Genomic DNA, 22,796 nt, shown 5'->3' on the forward strand with positions numbered 1-22,796 from the left:
AGCTTGTTGTCATGCCAACTGGAGACCTTGCCAGGAGCATGGCAGATCCTTTATCACAGTCCTTTTCCCTTCATCCAGCTGGTACCAGTTTTTCCTCTCGCTTTTAACAACATTTCTATATAATAGGCTCAGAAGGATGTTTATTACCTTGTACAGTTGAGGGTATAGGTCTCCACACAGCAATGAGCTTATTGTGTATCTTTACAGCATGTAATGTTTCTGCATGTTTGTGCCGTCATTCAGTCAGCTCACAGAAGTGCTCAGACTGGAAACCTTCTGTGAAAGGCAGTGGTGTCACTTTTCTAACCAGTTCCCCAGACTGGTCGTTAAGGCCATAGTGGTGCGGGAGCTGTCATCATTTGAATTAGTCCTGATCATGTATGTCCATTAGCGATCCCAGGGTATTTTTCTACAAGCAGGGGTGTTAAACCCAATAGCCTGGCTAAACTGAACTGGGGTAATTGCATTCTGCATCCCTTGCCGTTTCCATTGGTTACTGTATTATTCTTCACTTCCTGACTTCAGCTGTTCTGTGGTGCCATTGAACAGCTATTGCCTCTCTCCCCAGCAGGAGTTGCAGTTGGTGTTGTTACTTCAGATTCCTTCTTGCTTATCTCCCATACTCCTTGCATCTGTGAACAGACACTTCAATATATTAACTCATGTTAAATTCTTATTGTTTAGAATAGCTGACTTTTCTCCTGTTACTCATCCTGGAAGCACCAGTCCTACATTTCAAGTTAGGTGAATGCTCCCCTCCCCCAGCTCTCCTGTGTCTGGCAACTGCTGCTTATGTCTGTGCAATGTGTAAGGGCTTAAGTTGAAAAAGACACGCCCCCCTCACACCCCCTCAAGTGACACAAGTTACAGCAACCTAAGCACTGTCCACACCAGCGCTATGTCAGCAGGATACGCTCTCCCACTGACATAGCTTCCACCTCTTGCGGAGGTGGAGTAATTCTGCCTCCGGGACAGCGCTCTCCTGCTGGCATAGAGCGTCTTCACCAGACACACTACAGCGGCGCAGCTGTGCCAATGCAGTGCTTCTAGCATAGACCTGTCCTAAGGAATGAGGGAGAGATTGCTGGTGAATCTCTGGGCAGGAATATTTGATCAATGTGTTGGCTTTCAAATGTCCTAGGACTAAAAACGGATATTCCAACTGTTCACCTTTCAGTTTTCTTTTCTTTTTTAGGTCCACCTGCTGAGCCACTGGAACCCACCAGACCTTTACCGACTCTTCCTGTGCGCAGGATTCATTCCCCTTCGGAAAGGAAACATGAACGACAGCCAAGACCCCCCAGGCCGCCTTTAGGTGATAGGCCATCAACTCCAGGCATGAAACCCAACATCTGTGATGGCAACTTTAACACTGTGGCTCTGTTTAGAGGAGAAATGTTTGTTTTCAAGGTACTAAATCTGTTTTACCAATGATGTTTTCTTTAAGCTTTATATCCTGGAAAAGAATAATATGTGTAAATAATTACACATTATCAGCCATTTTATAGTATCACTTTGCTTTACTGAAAACAGTTCTATTATGTTTAACTGACATAATCAATGAGCATGAGAATTTTGAAAGGAAAGTTTTAGCAGATCCGAAAATATTTTACTAACACTTGGCATGGTGCCTAAGGAGAGCGCATAAATGAAAAAGTGTTCTTTGTGATGTTCATAATCTTGTTTTTCCTTCAGAATTACCTGCATTTTTGACAAAAAATAAACCAGGTTCTGTTTAATGTTTTTAAAGCAAAAAATATCAGATAGGAGACTCTTCTAAACAACCATGCAACCTACAGTTGAGAAGCACTCTTCTTGCACTAACTCATTGTTCAATGGGATTCTTCCTACGTAGCAGATGTAATCATAAAGCTATATTAACAAATCTGTATCTAGAATACATCAGCATTTTGATGACATCTTACTTTACTACTACTTAGCTCTTTTCATCAGTAGAACTGAAAGTACTTTACAAAGGAGGTCAGTTTCATTATACCCGTTTTATACATGGGGAAACTGAGGCATAGGGAAGCTCCATGACTTGCCCAAGGTCACCCAGCAGACTAGTGGCAGAACCAGGAATACAACACAGATCTCCTGAATCCCAGTCCAGTACTGTATTGACTAGACCACATTGGCTCCCTGAGCACATTACCTAGCACTGCTCTGAGAAGGCTGGAGGGACCAATAAAGCAGGGAAGGGGCCTCTCTACAAAAACTGCAATTTTCTGTCAAGAGTGGGTATATAACCTTCTGGTCTCTGTGGGCATAAACATATTCTGAGAAGAGTGACCAGATCAGACCCGGCAGGGGAGACATGGGGGAGAATGCCTAGTTTGAGGATCCTGATGAGGCCTAGATGTGAGTCAGGCACCAAGAAGCTCAACAGTGTCAGTACTGAAGTGGGGAAATGCATGCCCACTGCTGCAAATGTAGGCTCCATGGGGACTTTACCAGCAGGAATTCAGGGTTACGCAGTGGTTTTGGGAATCTAAATTTTGTATATAGGTGCTTAAAGTGGCAACTAGTAACATAATCTCCTTTGTGGATCTAGCTTTTAGAGTTGGGTTAGATCCTAAAGCTCAAATATTTGTTAGGGAGGTGCCAGTCTCAGTGCCATTGTTAAAGTTGAGTTCCTTTTTACACTTAAAGAAGGGATTCAGCCTTTTTGTTTTATATGAAAAATATGGCAAGTCATCTGGGAGAGCAGAATGAATTTTCTGAGAATCTACAAGTATTATACATCCATTAATTATTAGTTATTATTAGTTAAATTGGAGAAGATGGGATTAATATGAGAGTTGAAAGGTGGATAAGGAACTGGTTGAAGGGGAGACTACAATGGATCATGCTGAAAGGTGAACTGTCAGGCTTGAGGGAGGTCACTAATGGAGTTCCTCAGGGATCAGTCTTGGAACCAATCTTATTTAACATTTTTAGTACTAACCGTGGGAGTGCGCTAATAAAATTTGCGGATGACATAAAGTTGGGGGGTATTGCCATTATGGAGGAGGATCAGAATATCATACAAGAAGATCTGGAGGACCTTGAAAACTGGAGTAACACAAATGGGATGAAATTTAATAGTGCAAAGTGCAAGGTAAGGCATTTAGGGACTAACAACAAGAATTTTTGCTATAAACTGGGGACGTATCAGTGGGACGTGACAGAGGAGAAGAAAGGGCTGGATGTATTGGTTGATCAGAGGATGACTGTGAGCCGCCAATGTGAAACAGCTGTGAAAAAAAGGGTAATGTAGTCCTAGGATGCGTCAGGCAAGGTATTTCCAGTAGAGACAGGGAAGTGTTAGTACCGTTATACAAGGCACTGGTGAGCTCTCATCTGGAATACTGTGTGCAGTTCTGGTCTCCCTTGTTTAAGAAAGATGAATTCAAACTGGAACAGGTGCAGAGAAGAGCTACTAGGATGATCCGAGGAATGGAAAACCTACCTAATGAGACGAGACTCAGCTCGGCTAGTTCAGCCTGACCAAAAGAAGGCTGAGGGAGATATATAAATACATCAAAGGAATAAATACCGGGGGGGGAGGAGTTATTTAAGTTAAGCACCAATGTGGACACAAGAACAAATGGATATAAATTGGCCATCAACAAGTTTAGGCTTGAAATTAGACCATGGTTTCTAACCATCAGAAGAGTGAAGTTCTGGAACAGCCTTGCAAGGGGAGCAATGGGGGCAAAAAACCTAACCGGCTTCAAGACTGAGCTTGATAAGTTTATGGGGCGGGGGGAGGGGGATGATGGGACTGCCTACAATGGCATGTCGCTGATCTGCAACTGCGAGCAGCAGATATTTCCAATGACCGGTGATGGGACACTAGCTGGGGAGCACTGTGAGTTACTACAGAGAATTCTTTCCCAGGTGGTCTCTATCGCCATTAAGTAGCAGGTTATATTGGCTTCTGGGATGTGGACACTGCAGTTGGAGGTGTGACTCCAGATCCTGTAGACAAACCCAACCTAGCTTTGAGCTAGCTAGCTGGAACAACAAGAGCAGTGAAACCTCCGCAGCATGGCCTAGCCACCTGAGAACATAACTCAGGGTCCCTGGCAGGCGTGTAGAGCTCATGTTGCTGCAGCTTCTCTGCTATTGTTATTCAAACTTGCTCACTCAAATCCAGCTGGGGTATGTCTCCACATTCTGCCCTCACACCTCTGACTATAGTGCAGACATACCTTGGAAGTCTCAGGGGCCAAGATAATCCATGCTAGGCTTGTTCCAGTAGTTAGAGAAAAGGAAGTGGCTCTGGAGTAGCAGTTGGTGGTTTAAGAAGAATACAGGCTGCCAATTCTGTGTAGGGCTCAGGTGCTGAGCCCAGGGTCTCTCAGCCAGAATGAATCCTGGAGCCAAACTGCCTCATTCCCACAGAGCAAGGAACTTAGAGGAGTGGGAGTGGTGACCTCATAGAGGCAAGGTGAACTCTACCTATCTGTTGATGGGCTTGTCTGAGGAGAGTCAGGAGCCCAGCATGGACAGCTGGGAAGGAAGTACCTGGGGAGAGGACACGTTGTTCATTGGAACTTTACTACAAGACTTGTTGTTAGTTTGCTGCCAGACCCCTGGGAAGAGGCTGGACTCTTCGAAGGAGAAGACCCACTCCAGCGTGATGCTGTGTTGTTTGTTTTAAAAGGGGCTCAGTAGGCATGTGTGGCTGGTAGGAGTTGCAGCCTGCCACAGGTCACTTGTCCCACCTTCTGATTGCTTGTGCCAGTAGTACCACGTGTTGGCAGCTTTGAGAGGTACGATGGGTTCAGTGAAAAGGCAGCCATCTTCCCTGAGTTCCAGCCATGGTGCAGGACAGTGGACTAAATGACCCTCTTCAGCACTGTATGATTGTTCATTGTAAATTCTGGAAAAATATGCAAAAGAGGCCCTGCATGTACTGGTATCTTGTCTTCTGCCAAGTAGGTGGGATGGACCCGCCCACCCACGCACACACACACATGCACGAACACAAGAACACTCATTAAAGGACAGTAATGATTAGTACCAGTTCCTAACCTTTTATAGTGCTAAGAGAAAGCATCCTCCTATAAACTTAGCCAAAACTGGTTGGAATGCAGTCATTGCTCAAGATCAGTGCAACTACACAGAGCTCATGGTCGTCATTATGGCATCTGGGGGCATTTCATGCTCTAATTAGTGGTTGAATGAAGGGTATAAAAGTTCAGACACTCCAAGAGCCCTTTTTCTCTTCCTAGGATCGCTGGTTTTGGCGTCTGCGCAACAACCGAGTGCAGGAGGGGTATCCCATGCAGATTGAACAGTTCTGGAAAGGCCTCCCTGCAAAGATTGATGCTGCCTATGAGAGATCTGATGGGAAATTCGTTTTCTTTAAAGGTAGAGTATGTTTACAATACAATTTTGCATCACTGTTCTAACTACTCTTCCTGCGGCAAGCTTTGACAAAAGGGATTTTTGCTTGTCTGTTCTAGCGTTGTATTGGTTGGAACTGTATCTCATGTTGGAACCATTTGTGCAAATCCACAAAGAAAGGTAACTGAACTCCTCACAAACCCTCACTTCTAATTGCTCAGAGCCAGATGTTTAAAGGTATTTGGACGCTTAAAGATGCAGCTAGGTATCTAGTAGGATTTTCACAAGCACTGTGGGCTAGATCCATAAAGGCACTTGGGTGCCTAACTGCTGCTGTAGGCACCAGATCCTCAAAACCCTGCTCAGCTGCTGCCTAACCCTGTCAGTGTCTAAATCCTCAGAGGTGCCTAAGTCTCTGCTAGTGGGAATATGCAAAATTGCCTACGTCCTGATGCTCCTGAGTTGCTTGGTGCGCTAACTCACGCCTAAGCCCTGGTGGGATTCTCAAAATAGGCATTCCCCTAGCTGCCTTTTGTACAGAGCCTGATCTAGTAGGCAGATGTTCGAGCTAGTGGAGAGGGGAGGTGTTCAGTGTCCCCAAAAGCTCAGTGGCTACAGCATTCCCATGGGAGGTGGGAGACCTGGGTTTGTATCCCCACTCTCCCTGAGTTGGAACAGGGATTTGAACCCACAGCTCTTACATGAATGTCCTAAGCACCAGGCTCTTGGGTCCATTGCGGGGCTTCTCTCAATCTCTTGTTGAAGCCGTTGCACTTTGTATAAAGACTTATTGGCATAGGGACTTGAACGCACTGTCATATGACCCTCCCACATGTAGGTGAGTGCTCTGTGCGCGAGGCTATGGATTCAGTCTCTCACTTGGCCAGTGAATATTTCATTAGTTATACAAAGTGGAGCAGCTTCAACAGGACTGCTTGAGAGAGCCCCATGCAAGACACTCTACACGAGGGTTATAGCAGCTTGCCTTAAATGTGGGAGTCCGAGGTTCAAATCAGGCAGAGCAGCAGTTTGGACTTGGGACTCCCTCATTCTGGGAGTGTGCCCTAGTTATTGGCTATAAGGGGGTGGTGTTGTCTCTCTCTCACAGCTGCTAGGACACAGGCTACCTAAATGGCTGACCTGGCTTAAGTGCCTGATGGCTGAGAATCCTGACCAGAGAGAGGTGCCTAACTACCTTTGAGGGTATCATGGCTTCACAGGGTCTGGTCTATGCCCCAGCCTGTAGCCAGTCCCTTGGGAGTGACTCCTTTAATGTGCTGGTCCACACAGTTCCACAGGCCAGGCCCGTGGCCTCCAAAACTGGGCCTTCAGGTGCCAGAAATCTCTGTGGCCTCCTGCAGTGAGTCCAGCCAAGCCAGACACTGTGGGAGGCTGGTTCTTACCCTTTTCAATGCCAGGCAGCCTTTTCAAACAAGGTAACAATTTGTTAGTGTCCTGGCCTACAGAATCTGAAAGCAGTTAGGTTACCACAGAGAACCAAAGGTTAAGACAGAGTTCAGACTGGCCAACACCAGGGCCCTTGGGCCGTGCAACCATAGAAACCAATTTTCCTTCCTCTCTCTGGGCTTTTATACACTTAAAAAACCACAGCAGCATAGCTGCACCGTTGCAGCACCTCAGTGTTGACACTACTTACATCAAAGGGAGGGTGGTCTCCTGTCAGTGCAGGCAATCCACCTCCCCAAGAGCCAATAGTTAGGAATTCTGCCATTGACCTTAGCACTGTCTACACAGGGACTTAGGCGGGCTTAACTGTGCTGCTCAGGGGTGTGGATTTTTCACACCCCTGACCGACATGTTCCAGTGTAGACTCTGTCCCTCCCTTTGTCTGTCAGTCCCAGGAGCGAGCCCCTGTGTCTGGGTGAGCTCACAGTTCCTGACACCTTTCCCCTTTGTTCTCCAGCTAGGGGGCCTTTGCTCTGCTTCCTGGCAGAGAGGTGGGGGGAAATCTCCTCCTTTTGGCTGTTGGTCACTAGGTATGAATGCCCCGGCCATTAGGGTGTCCACTGTCTTGGCGGGATCCTCCATTCACATGCGTAGATTCTATTCAGTTTGTTAATGACTGAGGTGGCTACGAGTCAAACACACCATTCCTTTCCTTTACATACAGTACACTGAAGTGCAAAGCCTAGAGGAAAACTGAGGTACATGCAGGAATCATAAAAATACCATCAAAATTCCCACATTGGTCACAGATGGACAGAGCTTAGGCCTCGCCCTTCTCCACAGCATGTCCCACAGCTCAGCGTGCTGGCTTCTCCAAATCCCTTTCTTAGGCCCCTAACTTCCCCATACAATGCCTGTGGTCCGGGGTGCCTAGGACTTAGTTCTCTTTGTGGATCTAACCCCTTGGCGCTGACTCCCACGGAAGTCATGAAATCAATGGAATTGGGCAATTAAGCACTTTTTAAAATCCAACTAGGCACCTTTCTGTATGTTTAGGTAACTACCTCCCTTTAAAAATCTGGCCTCACCCACTTCACTCATGATCTCAGGGAAATGAGGGGAGGATTTGGCCCAGAGATGACCATGTCTTGATGAAGAGTGATTGCTGAATGGAATTCATTGTAAAACCAAATATACAGCAGTGTCACTAGTACAGTAGACATGCTTCACCATGCTTTATGCTTGTGTAGTCTGGAGTGGATCTTGTCATAAATGGCGAAGAAAGTTATTCTGGACGGTATGCAGTGACAGATGGAACCACATACTTGATGATTGTACAGAGTCCAAGGAACATGAGATTGACAAGTCCATTCAATCACATCTTGTTCACTGCAGTATTCCATTATAAATGTAATTTTTGACACGTCCTTACAAGCTCTTTTTAGCCTGAAGATAGGGGAGAATGTCTTTGAATTCTTGAGGCAAACCTGGTGATGCATTTATAAATTATTGGATTTAGAAAAAGACTGGTGTTTCTCGCTTGACAAAAATTGGTCCCACAATCCCTTTTTCATTCAAAAGTCAAAAACATATTTTTTCTATTAAACTCAAGTTTTACCAACTGGGCCTTACTGGGAATTTTAACATAGAGACCCCTCTTGTGAATAATGGCTTAAAGCTTTTAAAGTTACTCAGAGTCATATTCTTTACTGTTGGGAGGGCCACCAGGTGCCCAGCAGAGATTACAATGACTCTAAGAAACCTTAAATCTACTTCAGATTCTACCTAATTGAAGTCTTCATGTAAAAGAAAAAAAAATCTCCAGCGGTTTTTGTCATGAAGAGTCTCCACAATGTAAACCAATGACTAGGATTGTATGTCAATACAGTTGGTGAGACTGTTCATAGTGAATTATTTATCCAACCCATTTATTCCCACAAATGTTCTGTGAACAAAACAGAACTTTTAGGACTCTGTATTTGTAAATGTGTGTCAAATCATGTGTGTGTATTAATCACAGTTTATGGACTGTCCATAAATTGAGCCACTACACTTATTTGTTATCCCTATATATGACATATGATTGGTCACCCAAGTCACATGGTATTGTTTCTGTTTCCTAACTGGATGACTGAGGCTTTATAAACAAGAGTTGGCAACAAAAATGATTAGGGGTCTGGAACACATGACTTATGAGGAGAGGCTGAGGGAACTGGGATTGTTTAGTCTGCAGAAGAGAAGAATGAGGGAGGATTTGATAACTGCTTTCAACTACCTGAGAGGTGGTTCCAGAGAGGATGGTTCTAGACTATTCTCAGTGGTAGAAGAGGACAGGACAAGGAGTAATGGTCTCAAGTTGCAGTGGGGGAGGTTTAGGTTGGATATTAGGAAAAACTTTTTCACTAGGAGGGTGGTGAAACACTGGAATGCATTACCTAGGGAGGTGGTAGAATCTCTTTCCTTAGAAGTTTTTAAGGTCAGGCTTGACAAAGCCCTGGCTGGGATGATTTAATTGGGGATTGGTCCTGCTTTGAGCAGGGGGTTGGACTAGATGACCTCCTGAGGTCCCTTCCAACCCTGATATTCTATGATTCTATGAATCTTTGGTTCTCAACAGGACAGGAAGGAGAGGGAGCAGGAGATAAACAGACCTAAGGAATTCTAGGACATTTAATTTTTTCCTGTCCCATTCTGCACAACCAAGAGGCATTATATTTGGCTCCTTATGTGGACCCCAGATGTAAAAATAATTGGCTTCCTTCCTAACTGGGGGAACAAGAAAGAAATCTTGCGGCCTTTTCTATAGCACTCATTGCTGTCATATCTGAGCCTGACAAATATTAATGAGTTATCTTTGCAGCAACCCTATTATATAGGGTGGGCTTCACAGACAAGGAACTGAGGCACTGGGAGATTATGGCCAAAATATTCAAGTCTCCAGTAATTTTAGATGCTCAAGTTATATAATGAGTGAGCAAGCAAGAGAATGATTCTACAGCCTGATGGTTAGAGCACTCCCCAAGAAGTGGGAGACTCAGGTCTAGCCCCCCTGCTCTAAGGTATCTTTATTTAATCCAAAGTGGAACAGCTTCAAGAAGAAAGACTGAGGATACTGCAGATCAGAATATCTCACAGCTCAGTGGTTAAAGCCTGCATCTCAGAGGTAACAGCTCCCTGTTCAAATCCCTTCTACCCCTCAAACAGAGGGGAAACTTGAGCCTGCAGAGTGGATTGGCCCCACAGGTGAGTTAGGTGGAGGAACACCTATCTTCCCCCACTCTGTGCATCACACTTGAGCTGAGGCATCAGGGTGCCTAGAGGGAGCCAGCCGTGTGCATACCCAGAGCCAGGAACACAGCGGCCTAGGAGACCTTTACAATAGAAATATGGGTGCTGAGTGATTGTAGGTGCCTGCTGAGTTCGGCAGCGGCAGCTGAGTGTGGATTTTGTGACTACCACTGGAACCTAAATTTGGGATTGTAGGGGTCTAACGTGGCAGTTAGGTGCCAAAGTCCCTTTGTGAACCTAGCCCGAGCTAACTGACCCCACTGCACATGCTGGGAGGTAGGGCAGAGCATTTTTATGCCATTGTCCCACCCTACGTCACAGGGGTGTTTCAAATATAAATTCATTCATGTTTGTTAGCACTAACACAGAAACCAAGTGACATTCCCAAGGCCATGGAATCTGGCAACGCTACAGTTCAAATTCAGGGCCTCCGGACTTCCAGGCCTGAGCTCATCCCTTGCTGCCAGAGGGGCTGAGCCTTCACAGCTCCCATTAACTGCAGCTGCTATGAGCGCTCAGCACCTCTGCAGTCAGGCCCCCTGTGGACAATGCACCTTTTTTGACAACATTGTTGAAGCATGCCAGCAGCCTACCATGGAGAACTGCCTCTGCCCACCCTCTCAGACCATCTGCATTAGGGGACCCTACTGCACAAGGAAACCACCTTATTCCTCCTGCTGCATGGGATTCCTTGGCATGTGTTAGCTTCCTCCTCCTCCTTCCCTCTCACTTGGAGAGTTGGGCTCTGGTGAATATTCCTCCCCAGAAGTGCCAACTGTGCAGCCAGTGAGGGCATGTCTACACTGCAAACCTCAGCTGACCTATATTGGGTTGACTTACAGCCACCGCAGTACTTACTGCCGTGGTGCATGTCCACACTACCCTCCTTGGGTCAGTGGTGCGTGTCACCACCAGGAGCGCTTCCACCGACCTAAGAGGGGCAGTGTGGGGAGCTGAGATCCTAGTCTCTTAACTCCACTGGCAGCTCCCTGCTGGAAGCCTGGCTGCCCCACAGGCTCCCAGGTTCTCAGTGGGCTGCCCTTGCCGTCTGCTCCCCGTTCCCCACCAGGAGTTGGGGGAAGCCGCCCAGGGCTTCTCGCCTCCCCGGCCTGTTCCCTGCAGGGAGTCAAGCAGCTGTCGGTGTACTAGGGCACTTACATCAGTGGCACAGGGCTGTAGTTTAGACACTGACGTAATTAGGTCGATATAAGCTGCATTATGTAGTGTAGACCAGCCCTGAGTAACATGAGTTTAAATCCTGCTCACTTACCTCGTCTGCCTGGACAAGCCTGTATGACATGGTCTGTACTGAAATGTTGCCCCAAGTCCTGCCTCCTCTCACTCCCAGTCACTCTGTCCAAATCAGTGGTTCTCAACCTATTTACCATCACAGTGTGTTATGTGGGCCGAATCTAATACTACCGGTATGGCCCAGAGGATGTCACATGGGCTCCAGCTGTGTACTGATTGGGCCGCAAGTGGCCCGTGGGTCGCAGATTGAGAACCACTGGTCCAAAGTGAGTGTGGCTGGGTCTTTGCAGCAGGGATTTTTTTTTTAATTATTTATTGATTATATTATTCATTGGTCATTTACAATAAGACATGCCACTTACATTGCCTTGACATGTGTAGGCACATATCTTTTTACAGAATTAACAATATTAAGCAACATGTTGTCTATTGACCATATTTTTTTCTAACAAATTTTTCTTAATTTAAAAAAACTATATATATAACTTCACAAACTATACATAAACCTCTGATAATACATAAATTCATAATATACTAACCACTTGCTATGTAACCTTAGCTATACTTGAAACATTTAATTATATGTAATATGAATGGTTAACATATGAATCAATTATTTGTATTGTGCAATTTTCAAACAATCAAATTGTGCTCATAAAACTACAACGAGTTGAAGAAAAATTATTAAAATACGATAAAGACTAGAAGCCAAATTCAGAGGAGGGGGCTAGGGACTGAAAGGGAAGGAAGCATGTGGAGAAGGCAGGGGGAGGGAAGGGGCACCATGCATTTAATAGGATCACTCAAATACTTTCAGGAGAGCATCCCGTATCGCTGTGACTTTTTCTCAGGTATTTCTGTTATGGGATATAAATGTTTCCACAATGTCCAAGCTGATGATGTCTATGGGCCAGTCTTCAATTGCTGCTCACTTTTAGGATTTCCATTTCTGTAGGAGTAGTCTTTTAACAATTATTCATGCTCTACTGAGCCAAAGTTTTTCAGATTTACTCCGCATCCAACTAATATTCACTAGGTTTAAAACTGCATGGTTAGCTTGTAACAATTTTATATGATAGGAAAAGTTAACACTGCAATTCAGTTCTGTCCAAATGCACAGGAGCATTCCCAGAGCATAGGGGTTACGTTAGCACCCGCTGAGTCACAGAGCCAACATTTGTCTGACTCAGCAGCAGCTGTTTTGAACAGTCAGAGCGGGGTCTAATACACCCTCCATGTCATTTTCCGCTGGTGTAATCTTAAATGGAAGTGTAAGGAACAAACCTGGCTAAAATTTGTTTCCATTGGTTAGCAGAGAATAACTGGCCTAGTTCCTCCTCCCATTCGTTTTTTAGGGGATCAGCGTTTAGTTCAGATTTGCTGGCCAGGTATGCACATAGTATTGCCATCAGTCTTGGCGATCTGGGTCATATTTGGAGAGATGGAAGCAGTGCCGGTGGGCTGGGGTAGCGCGGGCATCAGGGCCAAGCAGACAGGAGATGGCATGTTTAAATTGGATGTATTGCCACTCCTCCTGAGTCTCCACCTTGAACCTTTCATTCAGTATTGTAAAAGGCGGGAAGTCAATAAACTGACTGATGGTCAGAATCCCTTTCCTAATCCAATCTGGCCAGCTGATGAGGTTGCCTGCTAGTCAGAGTTTCAAGTTACCCGAGCTAGAGACCTTGGTACATAGAAGGCGGCGATTTCTAAATTTAATAGACATCATACGCCAAGGATTCCTGGCTGCCCCCACAGTTGGTAATAGTGCTGTAGGGAATCGGGAGTAATCCGTGTGCAGTGCATTCAAAAGGAGCAAAGGAGCAACCAATTCTGCTTCCAGCTGGAACCAATCCGGGGCTGTACAGCACGAGGGATGAGCCACTGCGCTGCTAAACGATGGGGAACTGTGATCTGCGTAAGCAGGTTCTGGGCTCGTTACCAGGATCCCACAAGGACTTGAACGTGTTGTTGATTTGGTAAAAATAAAAGGGAGGAATATGGCTAGGGAGGGCCGGCCTTAGGGAAAATGGTACCCTGGGCGAACTTGTATTTTGATGCCCCCCATCACTCCTGGCCCCCATGGGCTCCCTGGGCTTCCCCCCATCTCCTCTGGGCCCTGCTGCCTCCCCCAGTGTTTAATTTGTATTGAAAGAGTTTCCAGAGCTCAGCCCTGGCACAAATTAAGCATTGACAGGGTGGCCTGATACCGGCTGGTGCTGACCGGACGCCCTAAAGGCTCTGAAGGCAACGCCACCGCCAGCAGCTGCGTAGAAGTAGGGGTGGCATGGTATCTGGTGTATTGCCACCCTCACTTCTGCGCTGCAGCTGTGGCTTGTAGTGCCTGGTGCTCGGCATGTGGCTCAAGATGGGCTTCATGCTGTCACATGAGGGCTGCATCTTGCCAGAGCCCATGGCCCTCCTGCAGCCCTCTGGCCACTCCTGGCTTATTGGGGCACCATTTCAGATTTTGGGGGGTGGGAGGAAACTTTAACCATGATTCCAGGGACTACTCAGGCACTGAAAACGCTAGGGTTTTTGCAGATAATAACTTAGGAATTAGCCGACAGAGCACTGTATCTAACTGTTATATAAAGAAAGAAAAAATATATACAAACTCCACTTAAAGCCACATGTAAAGTTTATATGTAAATTTAGAACAATCAGGAGAAAATACAGAAAGATATTCCCAATCTTAAACCTTGAGGTATCAGTTCTGGAGCTTTAACACCAGAGGTGAAAGTAAGCCAGTAAGGTCCGGTACGGCATACCGGCAAGAGCCGATACACAGCTGACCGTACCAGCAGGGGGCAGCTTCTCCAGGTGGGCAATTTAAAAAGGCCCTGGGTTCCTGGCAGCGGCCGGAGCCCTGGGCCCTTTAAATTGCCGCCAAAGCCCCACTGCTGGAGCCCCAGGGTAGCTGAAGCGATTTAAAGGGCTTGGGGATTTAAAGTCCCCCGCCCCTTCGGCCTGAGGCCCCACCCCTTCCGCCTGAGGGGGACCCCCTCCGCCTGCTCAGGACCCTTAAGTTACTTTCACTCTTGTTTAACACAGATATGAGACACACACGTCTGATACTTTGTACACTATCTTTAATAGAAATAAATGAAAATAAAATCTGCTGACTTTCTTTAGCAGACACACTCTGTGTTACTACCATTATCTACTCTATTTTAGTCAATTGTTTTTCACTCCACTAAAAACATACTTAATTTTAACATATGTGATTAAGGGTTTTTTCTTCTTTATTTTTCTAATTATTTTGGCATTTATGTTTACCGATCACAATCATGTACGTGACTCACTAACATTTGACTGCATCGTTTCTATTGGCATCATAGTTGGAACTGCATTTATTTTCATGCACATTTTAAGATATTTTACAGATATAACTAAAAATACAATTTGAAAATAAGCGACCTTCATCTGCCCAGTGTCTAAAATTATATGTGTGGTTAATGGTTTTTAAACTGGCACTGCTAAGGTTAGCACAAGCTAAAGTTACATTCTAGAAGGATACAATTTTTTGATTGTATCAGTTTAAATAATTAATGACAAAGCACAATATGGCAATAAAAGTAATAATGCTAATTACTCCAGCCAGGACAGGGTTAGGCATTTTAGAACTCACTAGTCAAAGAATTAAATTTAAGCATAAGAGAGAAATAAAATTATGAAATGCACAGACCAGTCAAAAAACTAAAATAACAGCACTTTGAAAGAATAAAATTACAGAGAATATATGTGCATTACAGGATGTACCAAGAAGTAACAACAACAATAATACAAGTATGTGTTGGGAGGTGAGTGTGAAAGAGACAGAGTGTGTGTGAGAGAGAGAGACAGCGTGTGTGAGAGACAGAGTGTGTGTGTGTGTGTGAGAGAGAGACAGAGTGTGTGTGAGAGAGAGAGACAGCGTGTGTGTGTGTGTGAGAGAGAGAGACAGACAGACAGACAGACAGAGTGTGTGTGCTGGAGGAGCGGCACTCAGCAGTCTGAAGGCTCGTTGACAACAGCAGCCGCCAGCAGCTCCTCAGTCTCTGTCCTGACCCCTGGCCCCCCATCCCAGCTCAGCGGAGATAGGGTACATGGGTGGAGGCGAGACAGGGGGAGGGGGACACCCTGACGTGAGCGCCCCCTTCCTCTCCTCCTGCTCCCCGGTTCTGCACAGAAAACAGGAGGCTCCCGGGAGCCGCTAGCCAGGTGCGGCTCCAAAGCAGGGGGCAGGTGCAACGCAGCTGCAGACGGCAGCAGCGTAGCGGGGGGAGCAGCACGCCTGCTCCGTAGGCACCCCGTTTATACTGACGCCCCAGGCTTTTGCCCCGTTTGCCCTTGGCCTAAGGCCGGCCCTGGAATTCAGGATGAAAAGGATCCTGGGAAGGGCATTTATTGTAATTGTGTTTGTTTTTCCCCAAAGGCTGAGAGGCAGTGCCCGCCATCTATTGAAATTGCTACTAACTGCATGAGTAATGGGGCAGGTTACCCTTGACTATGTTTTATATCTGAGGTTTGTCTGTTGCCATCTAAATGTACCTATAGGAGAGTCAGTTCCAGCTAGATCCAATGAGATCTTCATTGCTTCCGACTTTTCCCAATTTATCTTATTGCCAGAGAATTTACCCAAATTATCTATTGCTTGCAGGATATTTGGAATCGATTTATCTGGATTTTTAATAAATAGGAGGATGTGGTCTGCATATAGAAGGATTTTTGTCTTCTGAGTGCCTGATTTGATCCCTTGAATGGTATTCCCTAATTAGTATTGCAAGCAGGTCTAATGTTAGATTGAACAGGATGAGGAGAGGGAGCATGTCTCTCTAGTTCCCTGAAGCAGGTCGAAGTGGGGGGACGTTGTGCTATTTGTTAGGATTGGGAGTTGGGACTGGAATATAACAACTTCATCCATGAAATAAAGGATTTCCCCAACCCAAATTTACCCAGAATACGAAACAAATATCACCAGTTCACTCTGTCAAAGGCAGAGTGTCCATTCTCTGAATGGAGTGAAATGATTGTATGGGAATTTCTAGAAGGTTGATGGAATGCCACAACTTTGATCAATTGACATGTGTCATCTAAACCACGCCTTTTCTAAATAAATCCCACCTGCTTGGAGTGAACCACCCCACTCTACTTTTTCAAGCCTCTTCGCCAATATTTTTGAAAGTATTTTTATGTCAGCATTGATTAAAGAGATGGGTCAATGGCTGTTACACTTTGGCATATCGTTATCCAGTTTAGGCAGTACAGTAACTAGGGCTTCTCTTCACTTTACGTTGTTTGGTTAATTTCAGGAGCTGAGCTTGGCTAAACCCCTCTTTCCTGAGCAGAAAATGATCCAGCCCCTAACAGAAGCTGTTAGTGCCTCCCATAGGGTCGAATGGGGTATCTCTGGTGTATCATTCGTTTCAAAGAAAAACAAATTTCTGCTGTGATCTAGTTCTGAAAACTGTTATCTTTCAGAAGAGAGGCGTTCAGTCTCCATCTCTTACAAATCCAGTTTGTCTCATGAGGGGAAATTGAAGTGTCGCTGGTGCATGATCAGAGATCCTGATAGTCTTGATTTCGTTATCAGTGTGGAGTCCATAGAAATCAGGAAGAAATCTATTGGAGAATATGTGGAAAGTGTGGAGGAAAAAAACCTAAACCCCTTCATTGTAGGGCTCTGCAACCGCCACACATCTTTTAACCCCAAGTCTTCCATATAGCCTTTCTAATGGTTCTAGCATGTTACTGTGTACACTGGGGCCGGCCTGACTTGTCTAAAAAAGGATCCAACACCCATTAAAATCTCCTACTGTGATGACTGATTCTAGTGGGATAGTAATTAATTTGGAAAAAAAACTTAAAAAAAAAAACTTGGCTCATCTTTATTAGGTCCACATATATCAATTAGGGAATATAGAGAGTCAGAGATCTTAGGCTTCACCAGCAAAAATCTACCTTCCTCATCTTTATTTATATCTAGAACTTGTAAATTCAGTCCTTTGCAAAACAATATCCCTACATCTTTGTCTGCTAAACACCTCTTCCCCCATCCAGCCCCTTCTAAATTTCTCTGCCTCCAAGTCATGAAGGTGGGTTTCCTGTAGGAAGATAATATCTGCTTGCAACGGTTCTAGATGAGTGATTATTCTTTTTCTTTTTATCTGGTGATTCACCCCTTTGATGTTCCTGGAAATACAATTTATAATATTAAGCATGAGGAGTGCTTACGTCAACTATGTCTTTATTAGGTGCCTGAGAGGCGTCATAGCTTGAGCCACAGTTAGTTTCAGATCTAGGAAAGGTATTTCTGGGCTCCCCCTCACCACCCCGGAGACATGAACGGGGGGGGAAGGGGGGGAAATGGAGAGAGTTAGGCAGATCAGGAAAGGTAAAAGATAATGTGGGTGTGACAGGGCGCTAGGCAGGAACTCCTGAGCCAACCCTCTGTCATGCCAGCTCCAATTAAGGGAGGTAAATTGGAGCTGGTTAGAGAAACCTGCACCAGATTGGCAAATGGGAAACAGCTGCCAGACTAATCAGCCAGGAGCTACATACAGGCCTAGAGGAAGGAAGCCAGGGGAGAGCCAGAGAGCAGAAGGAGAGTGGTAGCTCTTCTCTCCTGGGTGCAGAACCTGAGAAGTCCTGAAGGCTGAAACCCCAATCTGTATATGGTGAGACGGTGGTGGGCACGCACGCTGAACCCCAGGGGCTCTGAGTGGTTTGTGAACGCAGCAGAGGCAGGAGCAAAGGGGACCCTGCTATACCCTGTTACAGTGAGAAACAGAAAAAAAAGAAATGAAGTGATCAAAATTGACCAAAGATCACTTGAAAAATATATAATTCTTATCCAAACAGAAATAGGACCTAAATCCATGAGATTTACAAGGGGGTGACCTCATCCCCCCACCACCCTCAAAACACCCAGTTTGAGTATAACTGGATTCCCTTTAGCTTTATAAAGAAGAAATAGTCTGATATCAAAAGAAGATGTTGTTTCTGCACTGTTCACAACAACAAAAGGGGGAACAAGTCTATAGTGGATATTTAAGAAAGTTATGCAAATTGTTTAAGTAACCTTATGCTAACGTAACTGGATCATTTGCAGATAAGAGTTCATTAGCAGACCTGTTCTGCCGACACTTTGCCCCCCTAGAGCCTTGTCCATGCTGGATTACAATGCGAATGCCATTGCTCAAAAGTTCTATCAGCAATAGAAACCAACACAGCATTTCTTACAACTCATTTAACAAAAATAAAAACGAAAGATAAGCCCTTGCACTAATGTTATTGCCAGTCTCACAATAACATGTTCTCAGCAATCTGCTGAATCAGAACCAGCAAGTATCATTATTCCTGGATAGGATTTTAGGAGCTCAGATTTCTTTACAGTTGGGAATGGAAACGATTTGTCATGAAACCAAAAGCTTCATTAGAATCATAGAATATCAGGGTTGAAAGGGACCTCAGGAGTTCATCTAGTCCAATCCCCTGCTCAAAGCAGGACCAATCCCCAACTAAATCATCCCAGCCAGGGCTTTGCCAGGCCTGACCGTAAAAACCTCTAAGGAAGGAGATTCCACCACCTCCCTAGGTAACCCATTCCAGTGCTTCACAACCCTCCTAGTGAAAAAGTTTTTCCTAATATCCAACCTCCCCCACTGCAACTTGAGACCATTGCTCCTTGTTCTGTCATCCGCTACCACTGAGAACAGTCTAGAGCCGTCCTCTTTGGAACCCCCTTTTGGGAAGTTGCAAGCAGCTATCAAATCCCCCCTCATTCTATGATTCTATGATTCTTTTCCTCTGCAGACTAAATAATCCCAGTTCCCTCAGCCTCTCCTTGTAAATCACATGCTCCAGCCCCCTAATCATTTTTGTTGCCCTCCGCTGGACTCTTTCCAATTTTTCCACATCCTTCTTGTAGTGTGGGGCCCAAAACTGGACACAGTACTCCAGATGAGGCCTCACTAATGTCAAATAGAGGGAAACGATCACGTCCCTCGATCTGCTGCAATGCTCCTACTTATGCAGCTCAAACGTTGCTTAGCTCTGGTAGCTCTCACACACGTACATATAAGGCAAATGGGTTGAATAGTTTCAGATTTACTATAAACCCAGAATCTAGGAGATTAGCTGGGGATGAAGGAAAGTAAAATCACTGGGGGGAAGAGGAGGGGGTTGGAAAAGGTACCAGGAGAGAGCGGCCTCAGACAGAAAACGAACTCACACTGCTCTGTTGAGCCCTGCTGCTGATCCACAGGTGTAAGGCATCCCCAGGCCCAGTACCGCACTTTGCTTGGAGTCAGGATCTCGAAGGGGGATGTGCTCCCTGTGCACTGGAATTGTGAGAGGGGCAGATGCTTTCAGTGCACTGGAGTCATGGGGGGGGGGGGTTTGCTCCCAGTACACTGGAATTGGGGGGCGGGGCTGTTGCTCCTGGTGGACTGGAATCAGGGGAGGGGGGTGTCGCTCCCAGTGCACTGGAATCATGGGGGAGGGTGGAATGTTGCTCCCAGTGCACTGGAATCATGGGGGGCAGGTAGATGCAGACCAAGCAAGGGTCTCCGCATTGTAACGCTCCTGCCTGCAGCAGCTTGAGCACAGAACTGCCTCTGGAGTCTGGGGGGAAGGGAGGGCAGAAGAGTCAAAGTTCAATCAGAGATGAGAGTCTTCTCCCGACCCCCCACTCAGCTCCCTGGGCTGGTGAAACCAGGGGAGGACAAAGAAATCAAGCAGAGGGAAGGGGAAGGGAGAAGCTGGTGGTGCATTTGCCCTGCACAGTTTGGCGCTGAGCTGGGAGCTGAAGTTCAACACAGCAGTGACTGAGCTGGCAAAGTTGTTTTAACGCATCCTGGCTGTATCTGCCGTGGTGTCTTGTGCTGTAGTGAGATCAGATCCTTTCAGCCTCTTCTGCTGCTGTAAAACTAAGCACCTGGCCTTCCTTTTAACGCAGAGTAGCAGGGAGGGAAATGAAGTTCTCCAGCCCTTGGGCTAGAGCTTTGGATCTTGAATTTTGCCCTCTTTTCCCCACGTCCTTGGTGTAATCCTGGAAAATCACCAGCCTGTGTACTTGCCATGTTAGATTTTTAAGGTCCCAGGCTGTTTTTGAGAGTGCATTCCTTCCTGTTGTATTTTAGAACCCTTACAATTATGGCCCAGGGCTTTGCATTTGGAGGGGGTTTTGGTGCAAGGGGGTGGTGGGCTCTCTTAATATCTTGGGTTCTGATCAGGGGAGAGACAAAGGCCCTGGCAGCATGGTGGATAAAAATACCCCAGATCTCCCTTTTTCCAGCCCCTCTGAGATCCCCACAATTCTCAGACTTTCTCCTGGCGCTTCCCTCTCGCGATCAATGCCCGTCTCCCGCAGTGCTTTAACAGGTCTTTCTGTGGCTGTGCAGTCATGTCCATAGTACTCACTGTGTCATCTAGTGAGGAGAGTCTGGCCTCAGCTTTCTCTGGTCTCGCTGCCAAGCCTTGCAAGTCAGCTGGAAGTGTACTAGTGAGATTTACGTTCTCGGGTTATAGCTTCAGATAATCTGTCCACTTGAGACTTGTTTTAGCCAGTCCATAATTTCACCTAGTCTCAGAGGGGCAGCATCTCCCCGGTCAGCTGTCCTGGCGACAAGAGGGCTGTGCAACGGCTTCTGCTTTTTAGGATAGTGTGGAAAGGCTGGTGAGGGTGCAGCATCCCTACCGGCATTACATTAAAAGCGAGGCGGGGTAGACTAGTATCTCATCCAAATCAGTTGCTACTCGTTGTGAGCGTCAGGGGGTGGGGAAGGGAGCTGTAGAGCTCTGCAGCCCCGGCCCTGGTGGCTCCTGGAAGCCTGACCATATCGCGTTATATCGTTCATTTAGCCTTCTTTTCTCAAAACCATGGGAGGGGGAAGAGTCCCAGGCGACTAGAAAGCAAGGAGAGCTAAAGCCGGAGGGGGAATGGATTATTCTCATCACAGCAGTTTGCCCCTTGCCGCAGTACTTTCTTGTGAGGCGGATGACGCTAGTCTTGGGGGTTCACTTTAGGAATGGCCCCTGACTTCTGCATGTGACCCAACATGTCTTCTAGGGTGCAGCCACCTTCTTCCTTATGCTGGCTCTATGATTACCTGTCTTCCATGGTGTGTGCACCAATGTGCCACCAGTAGGGAGAGTTGGAAACTACAGGACACTCGCGCTATAATGCCCTTCATAATAACGATAATATAATGAACCTGGTGCCTGGATCCCACCTCCAGCCCTGGGGCTGCAGCAAGGGCTGACAGCTCCTCCGGCCCTGGGTCTGTGGTGGGGGCTCAGAGCTTCTCCAGCCCCTGGCTTGGATCCCGAGGGGTTTGTTAGGGGAAGGGTGTACTGTACTTAGGGGCCAGCTAGCTGTCTGGGAGGGAACGTAGTCATGACTAAGACAAACATGGATACACACAAAACCCCTTCACAGAAAGCAGGCAGGGTTGAATACTATTCAACACCTGCAACTTTAGTTGAGTGTTACCCGTTTTCAGAAAGTAATTGATTAAATGAATCATTTGTCCTGGTACTGAGCATGGTATTTAGTATGTATTTGCTGACTACTGCTGAGACTATGTTGCATGTAGTGATCCCAAATAGTGGCTGACATCTTAGTGGAGAAGTGAGCCCATAGACACCTTCTCTTTCAGTCACGCCCGCCCAACACCCTGCTGGTGACTCTTGGTACGTAACGCGTCTCAGGAATATGCTGCTGCGTTTGTAGGCTCTCTAGTGAGGTCAGTCATTCAGCGGCCTCCCGGTCGTTTATTCAGCGTGAATCACTTTTGTCTCCTTTTGCTCTTCATCCATCCCTCTCTCCCTCCCCTTGGTTTCTCTCAGCTGGAAACAAGGAGGAGAGCTAGCACCAGGTGACCAGCCAGCTCTCTGCAGCCTACCAACAAATGTTCTTGGGCCACCACAGACCACAGTTTGGGGACGCTGCTGTAATCAGCCTGGCAAGTGATGTTTCGTAAGCACTCCCCTGCCGTGCGCCTAACCTGAAGTTCAGTTACAGGCCGTGAGAACATTTCAGATTCAAGTGGTTGGCTGGATCTCAGTAAATTTATTGTCTGTTTCCCCCCCCCCCATCCCTAGGAGATAAATACTGGGTCTTTAAGGAAGTGACAGCAGAGCCAGGGTACCCACACGGCCTGGTGGAGCTGGGAAGCTGTCTCCCCCGGGAAGGCATCGACACAGCGTTGCGATGGGAGCCAGTGGGCAAAACCTATTTCTTCCGAGGAGACAAGTACTGGCGCTATAATGAGGACAAGAGAGCGACTGACCCAGGATACCCAAAGCCCATCGCTGTGTGGAGGGGAATCCCACAGGCCCCACAAGGAGCTTTTATCAGCAAAGAAGGCTGTACGTAGATCCCATTATTGCAAGTGCTGGTCAGACTAATACCAGGTTCCCTAGCTTGGGGCTGGTTTGTTTCAGATGGTTTTACTGAGCTGGAGTCAGGCCCCAGCGCTCACAACGCTGCTCTGACATCAGTGGCCCCAGGGGGCGCGAAGGGCTGG

The 22,796-nt window shown here is 46.5% G+C and overlaps 1 protein-coding gene across 1 annotated transcript in view; it reads left to right on the forward strand.

The window, feature by feature from the left end:
• MMP24 (matrix metallopeptidase 24) overlaps window positions 1-22,796 on the forward strand; it is a 158,393-nt gene that overhangs the window by 132,905 nt on the left and 2,692 nt on the right. Inside the window, exons 6-8 of the mRNA XM_077832571.1 lie at window positions 1,196-1,410; window positions 5,223-5,361; window positions 22,372-22,638. Coding sequence (XP_077688697.1) covers window positions 1,196-1,410; window positions 5,223-5,361; window positions 22,372-22,638 — 621 coding nt within the window. The remainder of the gene's footprint in view (window positions 1-1,195; window positions 1,411-5,222; window positions 5,362-22,371; window positions 22,639-22,796) is intronic.

The sequence above is a fragment of the Eretmochelys imbricata genome, chromosome 13 (genome assembly GCF_965152235.1).
Source record: "Eretmochelys imbricata isolate rEreImb1 chromosome 13, rEreImb1.hap1, whole genome shotgun sequence".
Taxonomy (NCBI): domain Eukaryota; kingdom Metazoa; phylum Chordata; order Testudines; family Cheloniidae; genus Eretmochelys; species Eretmochelys imbricata.